The following is an 18,717-nucleotide window of genomic DNA, read 5'->3' on the forward strand; positions in this document are numbered from 1 at the left end:
CACCCATGACGCTAAATCTGGACAGCAGACTACGTAAATATGGATAAGTTGTACATAAATTGTGTTCGTATGGCAGCGACACACTGGTAGAGCATTAGTCTGTGAATTCTACAGTCGTTGGTTCAAATTTGAATAGTGATAGAATATAAGTATTTTAACTAACTTTTTATTAACCATAAAGATTTCTAATTTTTTTTTGCCACACATTGTTACTTCACCAAAATCATTTAAAACTAAAATTGTTCCAAGTAATATTGACATCGCCGGGTTCGCTTAAAATCCCTTTATCAATCGGAAGAATTCATAACCAAAGCCAGCTAACAATTTTCATCTAATCTGCAATTGCAGTTCTTATAATTTTTTTACATAAACTTCCATGACGCTAATTTGGGACAGCAAACTGTACACTAAAGGGCTCGTTATTATTTTAAGTTACGTTTGCTGATCATCAGTATCTGTGGCGTAGTCGTAAGGCGTTCGCTTGCAAACTCGTTGATTGGGGGTTCAAAACTGCATACGAACTATCGCTTAGGTCTTTTTCTTGATTCTAGAATTTTTTTTTTTCACATATTAAGAGATATTTTTTAATCATCAAAGACTCCCTAAACTAACACAATAACAGCAAGTGTTTGTGATAAATAGATTCGTTTTAGTTTCCTCTACAATATAATGGATTTTTTTACTAAAATCATGCGAGAAAAATTATTTAACTTGTGTTTGCAATTGTAATGTTTTTTACATAAGCTTCTATGACGCTAATTTGGAACAGCAAACTGTACACTAAATGGCTCGATATTATTTTAAGTTACGTTTTGTATTTATTAGCAACTGCACAGCGGCGACAAAATACTTAATTTTTGATACTTAAAAAAGGCCAGCCTACTAAATCTTTTTTTCGTACTTAATTTCTATAAGATACTTAATTTTTTATAGGCTACTGAAAAATTCAGTAACTTGAGGTTAATTTTTGGAAAAAACAGTTACCCGTGCTAGGATTTGTACCATGGACCTTTAGATTCACTGTATTATACTTTACCGCTGCGCCACATCAGTAGTAATGAACGAACTAATTTAGCTAAAAGTCGTGATAAGATAGATAAAGTGATTGAAAATTTTCGAAAATTTTTTTGATACATTTACAAACATGTGATTTTGCAGCTAACCAGCTAAAGTTTTTAATACATTGAAAAGTAATGATCGTACAAAATGTATTTCATAAAATTTAAGTGGCATATATTTCAAAATTAAAGAAAATTAACATCAAAAAATTTTAAGCGTGGTTCAAAAACACAGAAATCCCTTAGATGAAATAACTGATTTATAGTTATAACTAGTAACTTAGTTCAGGCAACCTGTCATGAGATGGGCTTGTGTTTGCCAAAAAATAGTTAGCCTTATTGCTAAATTTAAGTTTGGTTCCTTAAGATTAACAAATGGTTTTGAGAACGAAGAAATTTTAGTCACCGATACTTGTGAAAAGGTGATGTAACCAAATATAGGGATTTTGTAAAATTGTCATTGCATATTAGACCTAGTCTACCTAACAATAGATGCCAATATTTAACAGTGCAGTCGATGCATTTCATATGATTAAAATGACTGATTGTATATGTTGACTTGAAATCAAAACCTGACCGATTGGGCACTTTCAAAGATTTGCCAGTTGTTAAACCAAGGTGACATTAGTTTGCCATATTATTGTAATAATAAGTATTAATAGCCAAAGTCCTAATATTATTGTACAATATCATTTTAAAATATTAATTAATCCTAATTTAAAGATTGTTAGTTAATCCTAATAAGCATGTATACATCAGTAATTCAGTATGCTACGCAGGATACTTTAATATTTTAAATACTTAAAAAGCATTTTGTCATGCTAAAAAAAAATTTTCAATGCTTAAAATCGATAGGATAGGTATGAAATTGGGTTTCAGTAGGGGAATAAAAATTTTAAGTATCTTTTTTCAAAATCAGGTATCATTTAAGGATACTTAATTTTTTAAGTAGCTTTTTCCTAATTAAAGACCCTTAATTAAGTATTCAGTTGCTGCTGTGTGTGGCGTAGTCGTAAGGCGTTGGCTTGAAAACTCTGCTGTTAAAGGTTCAAAACTTCTTACGGACTATCTCTAAGGTATTTTTCTTGATTCTAGATTTTTTTCTTAACATATTTAGAGATATTTTTTAATCATCAAAGACTCCCTAAACTGATACAATAACAGCTAGTGTTTGTGAAGAATAGATTCGTTTTAGTTTCCTCTACAATATTATTGATTTTTTAAATAAAATCATGCGAGAAAAATTACTTAACTTGTATTTGCAATTGCAATGTTTTTTACATAAGCTCCCATGACGCCAATTTGGGACACCAAACTGTACACTAAATGGCTCGATATTTTTTTAGGTTACGTGTACTATTTACCAGCAGCTGTGGCGTAGTCGTGAGGCTTTGATTAGCAAACTCAGTGTTGGAAGGTTCGAAACTTCTTATGGACTATCTTAAATGTATTTTTCTTAATTCTAGATTTTTCCCCCACATATTTAGAAATATTTTTTAATCATCAAATACTTCCTAAAATGACACAATAACAGCAAGTGTTTGTGATAAATAGATTCCCTTAAGTTTCCTCTACAATATAATTGATTTTTTTACTAAAATCATGCGAGAAAAATTATTTAATTTGTGTTTGCAATTGCAATGTTTTTTACATAAGCTCACATGACGCTAATTTGGGACAGTAGACCACATACTAAATGACATGTATACATGTTATAGTTTATTAATATTTTTCGGCAACCGTGGCATAGTCGTAAGACGTTTGACTGCCAATTTGATGGTCGAAGGTTCAATACTATTTAGATGCCAGTTACGAATTATATTTTCTATATTTTCTTTGAAATCACTTTTGTGAGGTATTTTTGAATCGTCAAATAACACTTAAACCAACATGATCTTTTAAATTTTTTTAAGATTTATAGATTCGTTCCAAAATCTTTAACAGAACTGATAAATGTTTCACTTAAATTATGGGACAATACCCGTCTAACCTGCGAATGGAATTCTCATGTTTTTTACATTTGCCCTCGTGAGTCGTGACGCTAATTTGTGACAGCAGACTTCATATTACATGACACGTTCCTTCTTATTTTTCGTTTTTTCCTAAAATATGGCTTACATCACATTTTTGGAGATAATATTCAATCGTCTAACACACCTAAAACTAAAGGAATATAAAAAAATATTGGGAGTAATAGATTCCTTATAGTTGCCTCTACAAGGTTAAGGAATTTGTCGAAAAAATTAATTTTTGGTATCGGCTTCCAGGTTCAAACCACGATGCTTACGATCAAGAGGCCAGTGCTTTACCTCTGGGCTACCCATCTCTGATTAAAAACATGTGTATATTTAAACCATTTTTCAATGAAACCGCAAAATGCAGTCAAAAATATTGTTGTACGGGATATTATCGGACTTTAGAAGACGGACTATTGCACAACAAAGAAAATAATTAATGAAATATTTATGTTATTCAACCAATGCTAAGGCTTGAACCAGAACCCTTACATTTCAAGAGCCAAGCACTCATCCACAGTGCTAACCAGGCAGTCCTACAAACAAAATTTTGCCCGAAAAGTGTGAGCAGTGCTACAAACAAAATTTTGTCCGAAAAGTGTGTCCTAAATTAGCGCGTTTGCTTAACACGCAATCATATGGGGCAAAGACGGGATAAAAAAAGCATTTTTAATAAATATGTTTACTTAAACATTAAGATTTATAAGTAAATTCCTATTACGCCGAGTTAAGGCTACATGGAAAACGTGAAAAAGGACGGAGATTTCAGAAAAATCTACAAATAAATATGTGTCCCGATAAGGGACAACATGTTCAAAAATAAATGTCGTTTACGTAGCTCATAAGATGAAAAAAATTACTTGTTGGTTGCAGGAGGGGACGACCCTCAAGCAGTAGCTCTTGGATGCGAGGTGGACATAGCTTTGTTTCAAATTCCAAATTAGAGGTTAATTCAATCCCAGTAGAGAAAGTGGGAGCTCGTTTGTTACTTTTTGCAAATCAATGGAAAGGCATAACAAATAATCCGTGGATTTCGGAAGGTTTGTCACAGGGGGTCAAACTAGACTTTCTTGGCTATACCCCGTCCAACGTAGAGCACCATCTCCGGTAGCCATGTGAAAGAAGATGGTAGGAATTTGTGACACGCAAGTAAGAAAGCTTCTAGCTAAACATGCGATAGAAGAAGATTACAGACGGATCGAATGGATTTATCTGTTCTTTATTTGTTTTTTCTAACAAATCGGGAGGGTTTCAGCCTATCGTGAATCTCAAACCCCTTAATCAGTTTATTCGGTACGAGCATTTTAAAATGGAAAATTTTGATTTGGCCCCTTTTTCTTTTAAGGAAAGGGAACTGGATGGTCCAAGTAGACTTGAAAGACGCCTCCCTGCCCATCCCAGTTCACCCTGCCAACTTTAAATTTTTGCACTTTGAATGGAAGGGTCGAATTTTCAATTTTAACTGTCTGTCATCCAGCCTTTTCCCCTGTACCGAGAATATTTACTGAAATTCTCAAGGTTGTCATGGGGTTTTTGAGAAAGCAGGGAATCAGGTTAATTATTATCTGGATGATACTTTTATTTTATATGAATCTCAGGAACGGACCGCAAAAGATTTTACCCTAGTAGTAGATCTACTGCAACAGCTAGGTTTTCTCGTTAACTGAGGAAAGGCCGCCGCGGACCCCACCAAAAAGATAGAATATTTGGGGCAGACATTGGATTTGTGTCGACTTTCTCTTGCCCTACCAACCTCCAAGGCATTGGCAGTCAGATTGATGTGCGAGTCAGCGCTCACAGTGGACTCCCTTTCCTAAGAGAGACAGCCAGAATTATGGAAAACTTAACTCGGGCGATTTCGGCAATCCCCTTTGCTCAAACGCATTTTAGAAGCATGCAGAGGTTCTACATTAATCAAGCGCGACTGGCAAACTATGACTTAAAAATGAAATGTGTACTCTCAACGAAAGTGCGCGTGGATTTACAATAATGGTCGGGGGCCAGTCTAAAAGTATATCACGACAAATTGTTTTTTTTTCCGACGTTCCTGATCTAGAGATTTATACTGATGTATCGCTTTCTTGTTGGGGAGCTTGCTGTAATGAGGTCAGAACCAGGGGATCTTGGACGCTAGCTGACACAAGGAAGCACATCAATGAGCTGGAGTTATTGGGCGCTCTATATGCAATTAAGGCGTTTGCAGCACATACAACACGAAGATTCGGATATTCCTATACAACGACACGGTAGTAGCGTACATCAATCACTGCGGAGGAACTAAAACAAAAGAGCTAACTTTGGTGTCAGCTGCTCTCACGAATTGGTGTAAAATGCGTGAAATATCGCTAGAGGTTATTCATGTAGCTGAGAAGTTAAACGTCATTGTGGACGAAGAATCTCGTGCTGGGCCAGACTCGGGGGATTAGAATCCGGTGGTGTTTGAATGTGTTGAAAATCTTTGGCCGGCTAAGGCGGATATTTTCTCTTCACCGTGGAATGCACAACTACCGTCGTATATTTCGTGGCATCCACAGCCAGGGGCAATGGCGACAAACACTTTTTCTATCAACTGAAGGGGTTTATCAGGCTACATTTCCCCTTCGTTTGCATTAATCTTCAAATTCTTTGAGAAGATAAGAAGCGAAAAAGCTACAGCAGTATGCCCCATTTGGACAGGTCAGCCGTGGTATCCATTGTTACTGGAGCTCGCTTGCCACGTTCCGTGTCTTCTGACGTCAACCCCCGCACTATTGAAGTCGGCTCTGGCGAGACTCATCCGCGCCACTTAACCTTACACCTAGCCGCCTGGAAACTGTCCGGAGACAACAACTCAGGTGAGGATTTCCGGTGGCAGCGGTCGACCAACTCTTGGTCGGCAATCGAGTCAACACAAAATCTGCAAACGAGTCAGCCTGGCGAAATTGGGCAAATTGGTGTGGGGAGAAACGTGCGGATCTCTTGTCTGACGATCTAGCAAACGTATTAGAATTTTTGCCAGATTTGCCCGCCTCGGGAAAATCATATAGCACAGTCAACGTGCACAGATCGATGTTGTCGAAAACATTAGGGATGATAGGAGTTCCAGTAGGATAACACCAGTTAGTCTTAAAGCTCTTGGAATTGTTAAAATAACAATCATCCAAGACCAAAATATAATAACATGTGGGGTCCCGATCAGGTGCTAGGCCACATCGTTTTGTAGGCGAGAGTCATTCTCTGCCATTGGCCAAATTGGCCAGCAAAATGTTGACGTTAGTTGCATTGGCAACCTTGATGTGGGTTTCAGAAATTGCGTAGATCGACTACAAGTCGGTTGTTTTTTCCGGAAACGGCGTCAATTTTTCACTTGAAGCGCCAAGAAAGGCGCAACACAATGGGTCATTACAATCTTTCTCATTATCAATGTGCCCAGGTGCACTGCTCTATCTTGTTTCGACTATACAAAACTATTTGGAGCGATCGCAGAGGTTCCGTTCTGCAACTAACAGTGATAAGCTAGTCTAGGCGTCATCTATCTGCACAGGCCGGTGACACCCAATACCGAGAGTCGTTGGATTAAAGCCTGTTTGAAAGGTGCCGGCATCAACACGCATATGTTTGGAGCGCACTCTACATGAAGTGTGGCCGCTTCGAAAGCGACGAAAAGCGGTTTGTCGGTTGATGCGATTCTAAGAGCCGGAAACTGGTCTAGAGAGTCGACATTTAACATATTTTACACCCGAGTTTCTGAGTCGCCGTTTTACTCAGAATTCTTCGATCAACAAATTTAAAATTAAATCCCGGCTTTAAAGTCACCCTTAGGGTCTAGCGAAATTAATGTCGCTGTACAATTCTAAATTACCAGAGAAACGATCCCGAAGGGTAATTATAATTGTACTAGAATAAATGTTCCGAAGAGCCTAAGGGTCTATCTTCCACCAGATTTCCCTACCCACGTTCATTTATTTGGAATTTTAATTGTAGCATTGTTGAATGCTAATTGTTAAACAGAGTAGACCGTCAGCTTCCGAAGACAAGAGTTTACAGAAGCAGCGGCGGACGAGATTTGCAGTCATAAACAAAAAATTGGCCAGCTATCTGAGTTCTAATTTCATCGACAAAAGCCAAGCCAGCAGAGAATTTTTATTCCTTTTTTTTTTTTTTGTTTTTTTTTTTTTTTTTTCCTCAATATGAGAACTTCGGCGAAGAATTTTTTCCCCTGACGGCAAATTTTCAGGTTTTTTCTCTGATGCCTACTTATATGCATATGTATTTGTTGTTGTTGTTGTTGGTGCTAGTTAGTTTCGTTGTTCTTGTTTCTTGTTATTTTGCTTTTTTTCCGCAGTTGTTCTATGATCGTGTCTTACACCCTCCAGATCGGTACCCCAAACAGTAACCCAAGCAATAGCTACGGGAAACGCTTGTTGTGTACCCCTCTACATAAGCGGGGACAGGGTCGGGTCTTCAAGGAAGCCTGAAAGAGGTTCAATAAGTCTGAGTGTAAGGGGGCGTATCCAGGTCGTAAAAAGGGAGCGAAACATTTTTGGTTATCTTTAAACAGCTGAATAAAATAAGTCTACACCCTTAGGGTCTTCGCTTCATTTATTCCTATTACAATTATAATTACCCTTCGGTATCGTTTACACGATTCCTCTGGTAATTTAGAAATAAGGGGGTTATTTTAGCGTTCCGTATAATTTGGCTTTCCCTTTTGTCTTCATTAGTAGAAGCTTGATTTATATTTTAAAAGACCAGAAAAAACGTACAAATATGCCACTAAACGGATTTAGTTGCTCGCAAAAATGGAGGTGCAATGTTCTATGTATATTAAACGGAGTTTTGGCCAAAAAAATGGTGCCGAAAAAAAACTTTCTTTTCTCTTCACAAAGATGAAAAATGCAAGTTAATTTTGCAAAAAAAGGATAAAGTAAACAAGCTTTTAAAGGAAAACTTAGAAGAGACCGGGAGTAGGGGAGGGTGGGGTTAGTTGCTACGATTTTTTTAACTTTTTTCTCTCGTTTCTTTAGCTTTTCATATTTCGACATCCGAAAAGATGTAAAAGAAAATTCAGATAACCAGCTTTCTCATGCTATTTTTTAATTTGGTGTATGTTAAAGAATTCATATCGAAAGAAACGTTAAAAAAACTAATAAAAATTTTCTACATGCACCTCTAACGGGGAAGATGGCAGTTGTAGTAATGTAAGTAGCCCCCTTGTATTTCAAATAGGAATTTCAGTCAAATGTTGATGTTATAAACAAACTAGAATAACAATACAATAAAGGAAAATCCTATAGTTATTTCAGAGTGGGAAACTCAGAAATAAGTTCTGATAGCTGACATAAAGATTAATCGCCTTAAATGCAAAAAATAAAAAAAAAATAATATACGCAATTCAGGCAAAGTTTTCACAGGTGATCATCATAGAAAGTGAAACACACCTAACATGTGTCCAATTTTGGTGTCTTATGAACACCACTGTTCACCATAAGTCAATGGTCAATCTAGCAAAATTTCGACTAACAATTCACTGACGTGTGGACAAGCCAGGTACTATACATATGCATGTATAAGGCATATGCCGACATGCCCCATGTTGCCAGGTATCAACTTGCCCCAACCCAGGGTGTATTCAAATTACAATATTTATTACTTATTTATATTTGATTAAAACAAATCCATTGTTACCGTTCAATAGAGGACCACATTTTCTATAATATTCATTTTTTAATTATATGCATAACAAGTAAAGATATAATTGATAAATACCAAGCACGCAACTATTGCACAGCAGCGACTGAATACTTAATTAAGGGTCTTTCAGTAGGAAAAAGCTACTGAAAAAATTAAGTATCCTTAAATGATACCTGATTTTGAAAAAAGATACTTAAAATTTTTATTCCCCTACTGAAACCCAATTTCATACCTATCCTATCGATTTTAAGCATTGAAAAATTTTTTTTAGTATGACAAAATGCTTTTTAAGTATTTAAAATATTAAAGTATCCTGCGTAGCATACTGAATTACTGATGTTAGGATTAACTAACAATTTTTAAATTAGGATTAATTAATATTTTAAAATGATATTGTACAATAATATTAGGACTTTGGCTATTAATACTTATTATTACAATAATACGGCAAACTGATGTCACCTTGGTTTAAAAACTGGCAAATCTTTGAAAGTGCCCAATCGGTCAGGTTTTGATTTCAAGTCAACATATACAATCAGTCATTTTAATCATATGAAATGCATCGACTGCACTGTTAAATAATGGCCTCTATTGTTAGGTAGACTAGGTCTAATATGTAATGACAATTTTACAAAATCCCTATATTTGGTTACATCACCTTTTCACAAGTATCGGTGACTAAAATTTCTTCGTTCTCAAAAACATTTGTTAATCTTAAGGAACCAAACTTAAATTTAGCAATAAGGCTAACTATTTTTTGGCAAACACAAGCCCATCTCATGACAGGTTGCCTGAACTAAGTTACTAGTTATAACTACAAATCAGTTATTTAATCTAAGGGATTTCTGGGTTTTTGAACCACGCTTAAAATTTTTTTATGTTAATTTTCTTTAATTTCTGAAATATATGCCACTTAAATTTTATGAAATACATTTTGTACGATCATTACTTTTCAATGTATTAAAAACTTTAGCTGGTTAGCTGCAAAATCACATGTTTGTAAATGTATCAAAAAATTTTTCGAAAATTTTCAATCACTTTATCTATCTTATCACGATTTTTAGCTAAATTAGTTCTTTCATTACAAACTGAAGTGTCGCAGCGGTAAAGTATAATACAGTGAATCTAAAGGTCCATGGTTCAAATCCTAGCACGGCTAACTCTTTTTTCCAAAAATTAACCTCAAGTTACTGAATTTTTCAGTAGCCTATAAAAACTAAGTAAGAAACTAAGTAAGTGGCTTGCCGTTAGGCATAGTCAAGAATTTTAAAAAATTTTATGATTTTTTACTCTACTGGTCTACGCGAGACAGACTAAAGGAACGGAAGTTTCGTTTCTGTGGCAACCAAACATTTGTTGTAGGCGGATTTGCTTAACCAACAAAAACAAAAGAATACTTTAATTATATCATTATTAAATTATAATAATATAATATAAATCATAAATTCAAAATTTTTTAAAAAATAACAATTGGAATTAATAATATATATTAAATATATTAATTATAGTAGTGACTTATTAAGTATTCTTTTAATAAAAAAATTTCAAAACAAAAGAATGCCTAATAATTTACTATTATAAAAAATAAATCTAATATTCAGAAATAGAAATTAATATATTATTTTATTTCGGAAATTTTTTTATAAATAGTAATTTAAATTATATTATTATAATTTTATAATGATATAATAAAAGTATTCTTTTGTTTTGGGAGTTGAGCAAATCCGCCTCAAATAAATGTCTGGTTGCCATAGAAACGAGATTTCCATTCCTTTAGTCTGTCTCGCGTAGACCAGTAGAGTAAAAAATCATAAAATTTTGTAAAATTCTTGGCTATGCCTAACGGCAAGTATTCCCAGCACACACTGATGTAAGGATGCGAGCTAACTAATAGTTGTCTCGTTTCCATGGCAATTTCTTACATGGTTTTTCCACATTTTACCATTTGCTTCAATACTGGCCTAAAACTCGATGCAATTGTGCTATTTGACAATAGGGTGCATTTTTATTTGAAAAGGGTGGTCGGATTTTTTTGGAACATACTGTACGTCTACAGAATTGGAACGCAGAACCTACAGGTTCGTAGGCATGTATTCTACCACTTAGCCACTTCAGTAGGGGAGAGTGGGGCTAGTTGGCAGGAGGGCAAGTTTGCAATTCCTAATTTAGAAGAATTGTGTGAAAGAGGTTTTATTGAAATAATTCATAGTCAAAGATGTTTATCGTGCGCACATTTGTGCTAAGTTTTATAAATTTATCCCAAATAGTTTAGAAAATAGAAAATAACGAATTTTTTTGCGTCAAATCCACAATAGTTGCGTGCTTGGTATTCATCAATTTTATCTTTTCTTGGTAAGCATATAATTTTTAAAAAATAATAGTTTTATAGAAAATTGTGTCCTCTATTGAACTGTAACAATGGATTTGTTTTCATCAATTACAAAGGAATAATAAAAATTTTTATTTGAATAAACCCCGGGTTGGGGCAAGTTGATACATTGCAACATGGGGCAAGTCGGCATAGCCATTATACATGCATATGTATAGTACATGGCCTGTCAAAATGTCTGGGAATTGTAAGTCGAATTTTTGCTAGATATGACTTATGGTGAACAGTGGTATGGATTAGAGGCCAAAATTTGGCAAATTTTAGGTATTTCACTTAATACGATGTTCACCTGTGAAATGTTTGCCTGAATTATGTATATTATTTTTTATTTTTTGCATTTAAGGCTATTAATCTTTATGTAAGTTATCACAACTTATTTCTGAATTTCCCACTCTAAAATAACTATAGGATTTTTGTTTATTGTAATGTTATTCTAGTTTGTTTACAACATCAACATTTCACTGAAATCCATATTTGAAATACATGGGGCCAACTTACCCCGTTATTGGGGCATGTAGGCAAATTTTTTAGCTTTTTGAACGTTGATTTCGATATGAATTCTTCAACGTAGATCAAATAAAAAAATAGCACGAGAAAGCTGGTTATCTGAGCTTTCTTTTACAATTTTTTGGGTGTCAAAATATGAAAAATTAAGCGCTCAAGCACGCAACTATTGTGGATTTGACGCAAAAAATTTCGTTATTTTCTATTTCCTGAACTATTTGGGATAAATTTATAAAACTTTGCACAAATGTGCGCACGATAAACATCTTTGACTATGACTTATTTCAATAAAACCTCTTTAACACAATTCTTCTAGATTAGGAATTGCAAACTTGCCCTCCTGCCAACTAGCCCCACTCTCCCCTATATATTATCTTTATGTTACGTTAAATTTCTTGTTTCCATATTATGTTTTCTAATAACTTAAATTTTCAAATTGGATTATTCGTCGATTATAGCAATATCCTTACAGGAAAACGCTATTTCAGTGGCCCGCTTCCGCCCGCCATGTTCCAAAACTTGGCACCTCCCTTTAGGCAACGGAAACATTTGACGCTCCCATTTAGTTTTTGACATGTGACATAGTATATAGGATGATTAGCAATAAATCTATACCCTTTGTACGTTTCCAGTAAATTAAGCCTTTCAATGTTTTTATGGGATGGATAAAAGAAGGTAATATCTAATAGGACTGTTTACATGAAGCCATCTTGCTCGACAAATTTTTGTCCATTGTACTATTTAAAAAAAGAAATTCGCGGCTTCTGTACACCCATTTTTTTTTTTTTTTGAGGCAGATCGAGTAATCATGTAGAGCTGGTTTTTACTTTAATATTTGTCGAATATCCTCGTTGTAGCGGTATATTTTTTCGGAATATATTTCGTTATGTTTGGGATCAATTGTCGGGTATTGGTGCAACCATATAATCTGGCTAATGTTACCAAATTGACCCAATATTGAGCTTAGTTCCTTTAATTTGTTTAGGTATAGCTGATAGCCGCCACCATTATTTTTTAGCATGTGATGTAATTCCATACCTAATAAAAATCATATCTGTCATTTACTAAAAATTTTTGATATTGAGCTGCATACTCAGGACAATCATAAATGGCCGTGTAGTTTCATTTGGTGAAACCCAAAGTCTCAAAGTGTCTGTCAGGTTATTTGTGATAAGAGGGCGCCAATAGAATGAAACCCGTATTCCAAGGATGTCACTGATGAAATCCACATCCTCATGAATAAAATCTGGCATTGGGTTTGGTTTCGTTTTCATATCGTAATCGGGAATCAGCTGAAAATAATTAAAACCAAAAACACTTGAAGTTTGAGACAATTGAAACACAAAATATATTTTTTGTACTTCCCTGTAAAAAACTGATCAAATTCCGGTAAAAAGTATTCGTTTGTAAGCAAATCAGCTTAGCTTCACAAAATATTTTTCTTGGGAGGCATTGTACAAAAATCAGTAGGCGTAAGTTACTCTTTAAAAACCAGACACTTAAATTTTGGAAGAGAAAAAATAAAGGCGTATTTTGGTGAAAAAAGATGAATTACGATTTTTTTTTTAAATTCCGTTTTTGCGTGAATGCCATTTTTGAATTCACTTTAGCTGAAATTCATTTCCCCCTACTGTTATTTTCACTTCAGCTTCCCAATTCACTATTGACCTCTAGATTTTGGCTCCTCCTCTTTTACGAGGTTGTTAGCAAATAGCAGAAGAATATATCAAACCAATCTATTATTTTTAATTAAAATCCTTTTTTATACTATTACATACAAATAATCAACACTATGAAAAGTAATAATTAAATCACGGAATAATAATAATAAAACAGTTTTCTAGAAGTTTTCAGCCTCAATCTTCTAGCCTATTCCGGTGAAGTTTTCTTTTATTCTTTTTTATGTATAAAAAAATTTATTAACATAATAATAAATGTACTTTTGCATGACAGCCGCATTAGACAGTAAAAAACTAAACGTAGGAAAAGAGATTGCTTCCGTGGGAGGTGATGGGGGAGCCATAAATATTTTTTATTGTGCATTTTTTGGTTTTTTTATTTTTAAAATATTCAATTTAGCTCAATTTGAGATGAATTAGGTCATTGCACGAATAAGGGATTTAGGTTTATTAAATATGGGTCAACTCAATTTTTCACGCTGATTCGTGTGGTATTTTATGTTTATTTTTAAAACGCCCCTAAGTGTATTAATGTATTCGTTAAAGTTGGAATAGGCTCCTCCTATTTTTAAATAAACTTTTCAACATGTTTTTTGGGCGGTCCTTAATTTCGGATGAATTTGCAGACGACACTCAGCTGAAATCCGAAATTTTTCGGTTTCGGATGAGTCCAATTGCGAATGATCCAAAACGCGCCTTAAAACTCGTCATCGTACAATTGCAATGCAGGGTTTTCCTCTAAGCGAGTTTCCAGAACACCGCGCGGCCGTGTGAACCATAAATGGGGCTTAAGATGGCTGAATAGTGGGGCGGCCATTAAAATTTTCAAGATGGTAAAATTCCAAAGGTCCACCGCCATCTTTGTACTTGGCCATATTCTTGAGTCGAAGATTTTTGTAACCAACAGTTGACAGTTGAAGAATGGGAGTCAAATTTTCTAGTGACTGTTAGCGCTCGGCGCTACATTATTTGATGGGTTGGTGATCGACCCAATTTTATCGGTTGATTAGATTTTGCAGTGGGGTTTATTTGGTGCACCGTTCAACCCATATCGTAAACCTCTATCAAATATTTATTATTATTTTTTTTACATTTGTTACCGTTAGCAATGGCGGGAAAGCCACTGGTTACAGTTCACAGACCTCCGTTGGTGGGACCATTATAGGGAAGGGTAGGGCTAGTTGGTAAAGGTTTTTATTTTCTCCTCTCGTTTCAAGATTTTTCAAATTTCGACATCCGAAAATATGTAAAAGAAAGTTTAGATAACCAGCTTTCTCGTGCTATTTTTAATTTGATCTACGTTAAAGATTTCATATCGAAATCAACATTCAAAAAGCTAAAAAAAATTGCCTACATGTCCCTCTAACGGGGTAAGTTGGAAGTGGTGGTGGGGTAATTTGGCCCCATGTATTTCAAATGGGAATTTCAGTCAAATGTTGATGTTTTAAACAAACTAGGATAACATTACAATAAATGAAAATTCTATAGTTATTTCAGAGTGGGAAACTCAGAAATAGTTGTGATAGCTTACATAAAGATTAATAGCCTGAAATGTAAAAAAATATAAATATAATATAGATGTGCATGTATAATGCATGTGCCGACAAGCCCCATGTTGCAATGTATCAACTTGCCCCAACCTGGGGTTTATTCAAATAACAATGTTTGTTACTCATTTATAACTGATGAAAACAAATCCATTGTTACAGTTCAATAGAGGACAACATTTTGTTTAATACGTATATTTTTTAAATATTATATGCATACCAAGAAAAGATATAATTGATGAATACCAAGCACGCAACTATTGTGGATTTGACGCAAAAAATTTCGTTATTTTCTATTTCCTAAACTATTTGCGATAAAACTATAAAACTTTGTACAAATGTGCGGACGATAAACATCTTTGACCAAGAGTTATTTCAATAAAATCTTTTGCACATAATTCTTCTAAATTAAGAATTGCCTACTTGCCCTCCTGCCAACTAGCCCCACCCTCCCCTACATCGATGTTTCGGGATGTTTTAATTAATTTAAACTTCACATTTTAAGATTCACATAAGAAAATGTGGGAGATGTGACACATTTGAGAGATATGTTGAATATTAAATTCTTTCAATTAGTTTGGTGTCTATTAAGTAGGTCTATATTCGAAATTTCTGGCTTTTTTTCGGCTACGTAGAAAAACCAAAAAGGTAGAGAAAAGATAGAAAATTTTAGAAAAAATAGAGAAATGGCAGATGATCTACTATTTGGTAGACCAATCCATTTCTACCATAAAGTAAGAATTAGCAGACGAAAACGCAAAATTACAACAAAAATCGAGATGCCATTCAACTAAACATTGCACTTTTTGTTGGCAACTGACAAAACAAAACTTGAGGAGTGGAATGACCTGGCAATGCTGCCCGGGTAAAGGATAAAGGGTGTCCCCTGTGCAACTCCTAATATTGTTACCTATAAAGCTATTTTAATTTTGTGTACTGTGATAGAGGGATTACCCGAGACACGTTAAACCGCACCGACCTACCTACCTGAAAAATAGCTGATGGGTCATTACTCGGGTAGGTGCTTATCAAGCGTTTTTCTTTCGTTTAAAATACCCACTTTAAAAGATATGGCCCAGCCTTAACTTAAAATGGGTGTGCAAGTGAAGGAAAATAAATAAAACTATGATGTATTGCAAAAAACAAGTCAAATAGGGTACACAGTAATGATATCGGGTTTTGGAACCGGTTCCACTACCCGAATGCCCATGAGTGGAAATTCACAATTATTACAGTAATTTTAATGAAATTATACCGTTGCTTAATTAAGTAATATTCTAATAAATGAAAACAAAATTATAAAGTTAAAAGGCATTGTATTACGGAAAGGAAACAGAAAGAAAAATCAACAATAAACATAAATAATAACAAACACAAAACAAAAAAATAACGGCTCGGGGGTTTTGTGTTTTTGCCTGACAGGGTTCAGGTCCCTGAACGAGATGGAGTTGCAACTGAATGCGTAAGGCAAGTTGCGCTAGTATAGCGAATTGAGCTGCCTATCTCTTGCTGCAAATTGAGGCCAGGGACCTGAACCCTAACAGGAGTTGTCGTCATGTTTTGCCTGACAGCGTTCAGGCCCCTGAACGAGATGGAGTTGCCCCTGTGAGGCGGGCCTTGCTGCACAGACCTAGCTAAGTGAGAATTCCCATGTAATTTAGTGCCCGAAACAAATACAAAGATCGCTCTCACTCAGACTTCATTCCATGGCGCAGTTGGTTATTTGTTTTTTTTTTCTCTCATCTTCATACCCGCATAAACAGTAAGCAGTAGTATTCGAGTGCAAAGTTTATCCAGCCTTCCCCGACAAACCTTGGCATCGCTTGTGAATCACCCAGACCGGTAACCGCGTGGCTGCGCACAGCACTACCTCTTCACCGCCTACAAGGAGCGCTCGTTGCGCACAGCACTCCCACCACGTGTATCTTCTTCGTGCAGGCATTTAGTCCTTTATTTTCAACGGCATAGGCCGCCAAGTCACCTAGATATAGTGCATGACACATCGAACTTACACTGGTCCGTCATACACTTCATTGGCACGACACTTAGACCCCCGCACATATTCCCTTCGCCATCATCACCATGCCCCCCAAGGCCTTTAGACCCTACGGCACCCCACCGCAATTCGACTTTGACGAATTTAAAGATTCATTTGAGCTTTGGAAACGCCAATGGTCAATTTTCCTCGCACTGTCCACTATTGACACCGTGCTCCCGCAAACCGACCGCACCGCTTATAAGGCCAACATCCTTTTGTCATGTCTGTCACGCGCCACGCTCCAAGCCATTTGCACAATGGGTTTGTTGGACATAGAGCTCGCCAACCCTGACATCATCATGGCCAAGCTCAAGGAGCGATGTAACGCCGGCAGAAACTGCCATGTGTGGTGCCAGCAGTTCTCTCTTCGCCTTCCACGGGAGAAACAATCCGGGGACAGTTGGGTGAGTGAGTTGCGTGATCTCGCTCGGAAGTGCGAGTTTGACGCAGACTGCTGCAACAAATGCCAAGACACGCGGTTGCTGGGCCAGATTATCTATGGCGTCCATGACGACGACGTCCGACGGAAACTACTCTAAAAGAGGGCCACGCTAAACCTCGAGCAAGCTTTTACAACACTCCGCACCGTCGAGGCAACCCTCATGCAGGAGTCTAACCCACGTCAAAGTGAAACAGCATCAGTACAGCAACTCAAGCAAAACAGCAAGCCGGACGCAAAACACACCTCTCGCACATCGCACCAAACACAGTAACGCGTCCCATGACGGGGCCCACCAACAGGTGCCCCACCTAACGGATGCTGGAATTGTGGATCAGGCACGTTCCACCCTAGAGCAGACTGCCCAACCAGAAGCAAAGAATGCGGATGCTGCGGGAAACTAGGACACTTATATAGACAGGCGAACTCATTGGCGTCGACCTTACGCCAGTAGGCTGCAGTGTCGTCACAGAAGTACACTTCCTGCCCGACACCGGCACCTCGATAGACGCCGTGCCACGCTCCCTACATGAAAAGCTTTTCAGCAAAACTGCCCTTCGCCCCGACTCTCTTCGAGCGGTAATGACTACAGGGGACAAAATTACTTCATTTTGCAGTTTTCAGGCAAACATCAAAGTGAGGTCCGGAACCAGTTCGCAACCATGCTAACGACCATCCACGTCCTACACAACCTCCAGCAACCCGGTCTATCCAAGGAAACACAGAAACAACTCGGCATCCTACCTGCAGACTACCCGCATTGGCGGGTTTATTCAGCCTCCCCACATCCGACAGAACAACAAAAGGGAGAAAACTTTCGGTGCCTGATGGCAGCCCACCCACTCATATTCGACGGGGTCTGCCGGCCAATGGCTGGACCCCCATGCCATTTCACATTAGTAGAAGGAGCCACTCCGTCCGCTATGAGAGGTTCACGGCAAGTTGCGGTCCCTTTGCTCCCGCGTCTGAAAAAAGAGCTCGACGCCCTCGAAGAGCAAGACTTCGTTGAAAAGGTCGAAACCCCAACAGCTTTGATCCACCCCATCGTCATCGCCCCAAAGAAGGACGGTTGCATTCGAGTCTGCGGGGATTTTACCACCCTCAACCGGTACATCATCCATTCATCAGGCTCAAATTTGAAACCGCCACGCCGTACAAAGCGGTCAGGACCATCCCGGCCGGGATGCAGTTCTTGACCATCATCGACGTTCTTAAGAGCTACCACCAGGTAGTCCTGGATGACGAGTCAGCCGAAATGACAACTTTCTCTACACCTTTCGGCCGGCACATGTACCGCCACCTACCATATGGAGTAAGCCACGCAGGGGACGACTACAGTAGAGGAGAGTGGGGGCAATTGAGAAACAGGGCAATT

The 18,717-nt window shown here is 37.0% G+C and overlaps 1 protein-coding gene across 1 annotated transcript in view; it reads right to left on the minus strand.

The window, feature by feature from the left end:
• The window catches only part of LOC116935273 (N-acetylneuraminate 9-O-acetyltransferase), a 56,759-nt gene that overhangs the window by 1,325 nt on the left and 36,717 nt on the right, over positions 1 to 18,717 (minus strand). Inside the window, exons 4-5 of the mRNA XM_032942613.2 lie at positions 12,733 to 12,931; positions 12,467 to 12,677 (exon numbers count right to left, since the gene is read on the minus strand). Of these exons, the coding sequence (XP_032798504.1) occupies positions 12,467 to 12,677; positions 12,733 to 12,931 (410 nt within the window). The remainder of the gene's footprint in view (positions 1 to 12,466; positions 12,678 to 12,732; positions 12,932 to 18,717) is intronic.

Source organism: Daphnia magna, unplaced genomic scaffold (assembly GCF_020631705.1).
Source record: "Daphnia magna isolate NIES unplaced genomic scaffold, ASM2063170v1.1 Dm_contigs021, whole genome shotgun sequence".
Taxonomy (NCBI): Eukaryota; Metazoa; Arthropoda; class Branchiopoda; order Diplostraca; family Daphniidae; genus Daphnia; species Daphnia magna.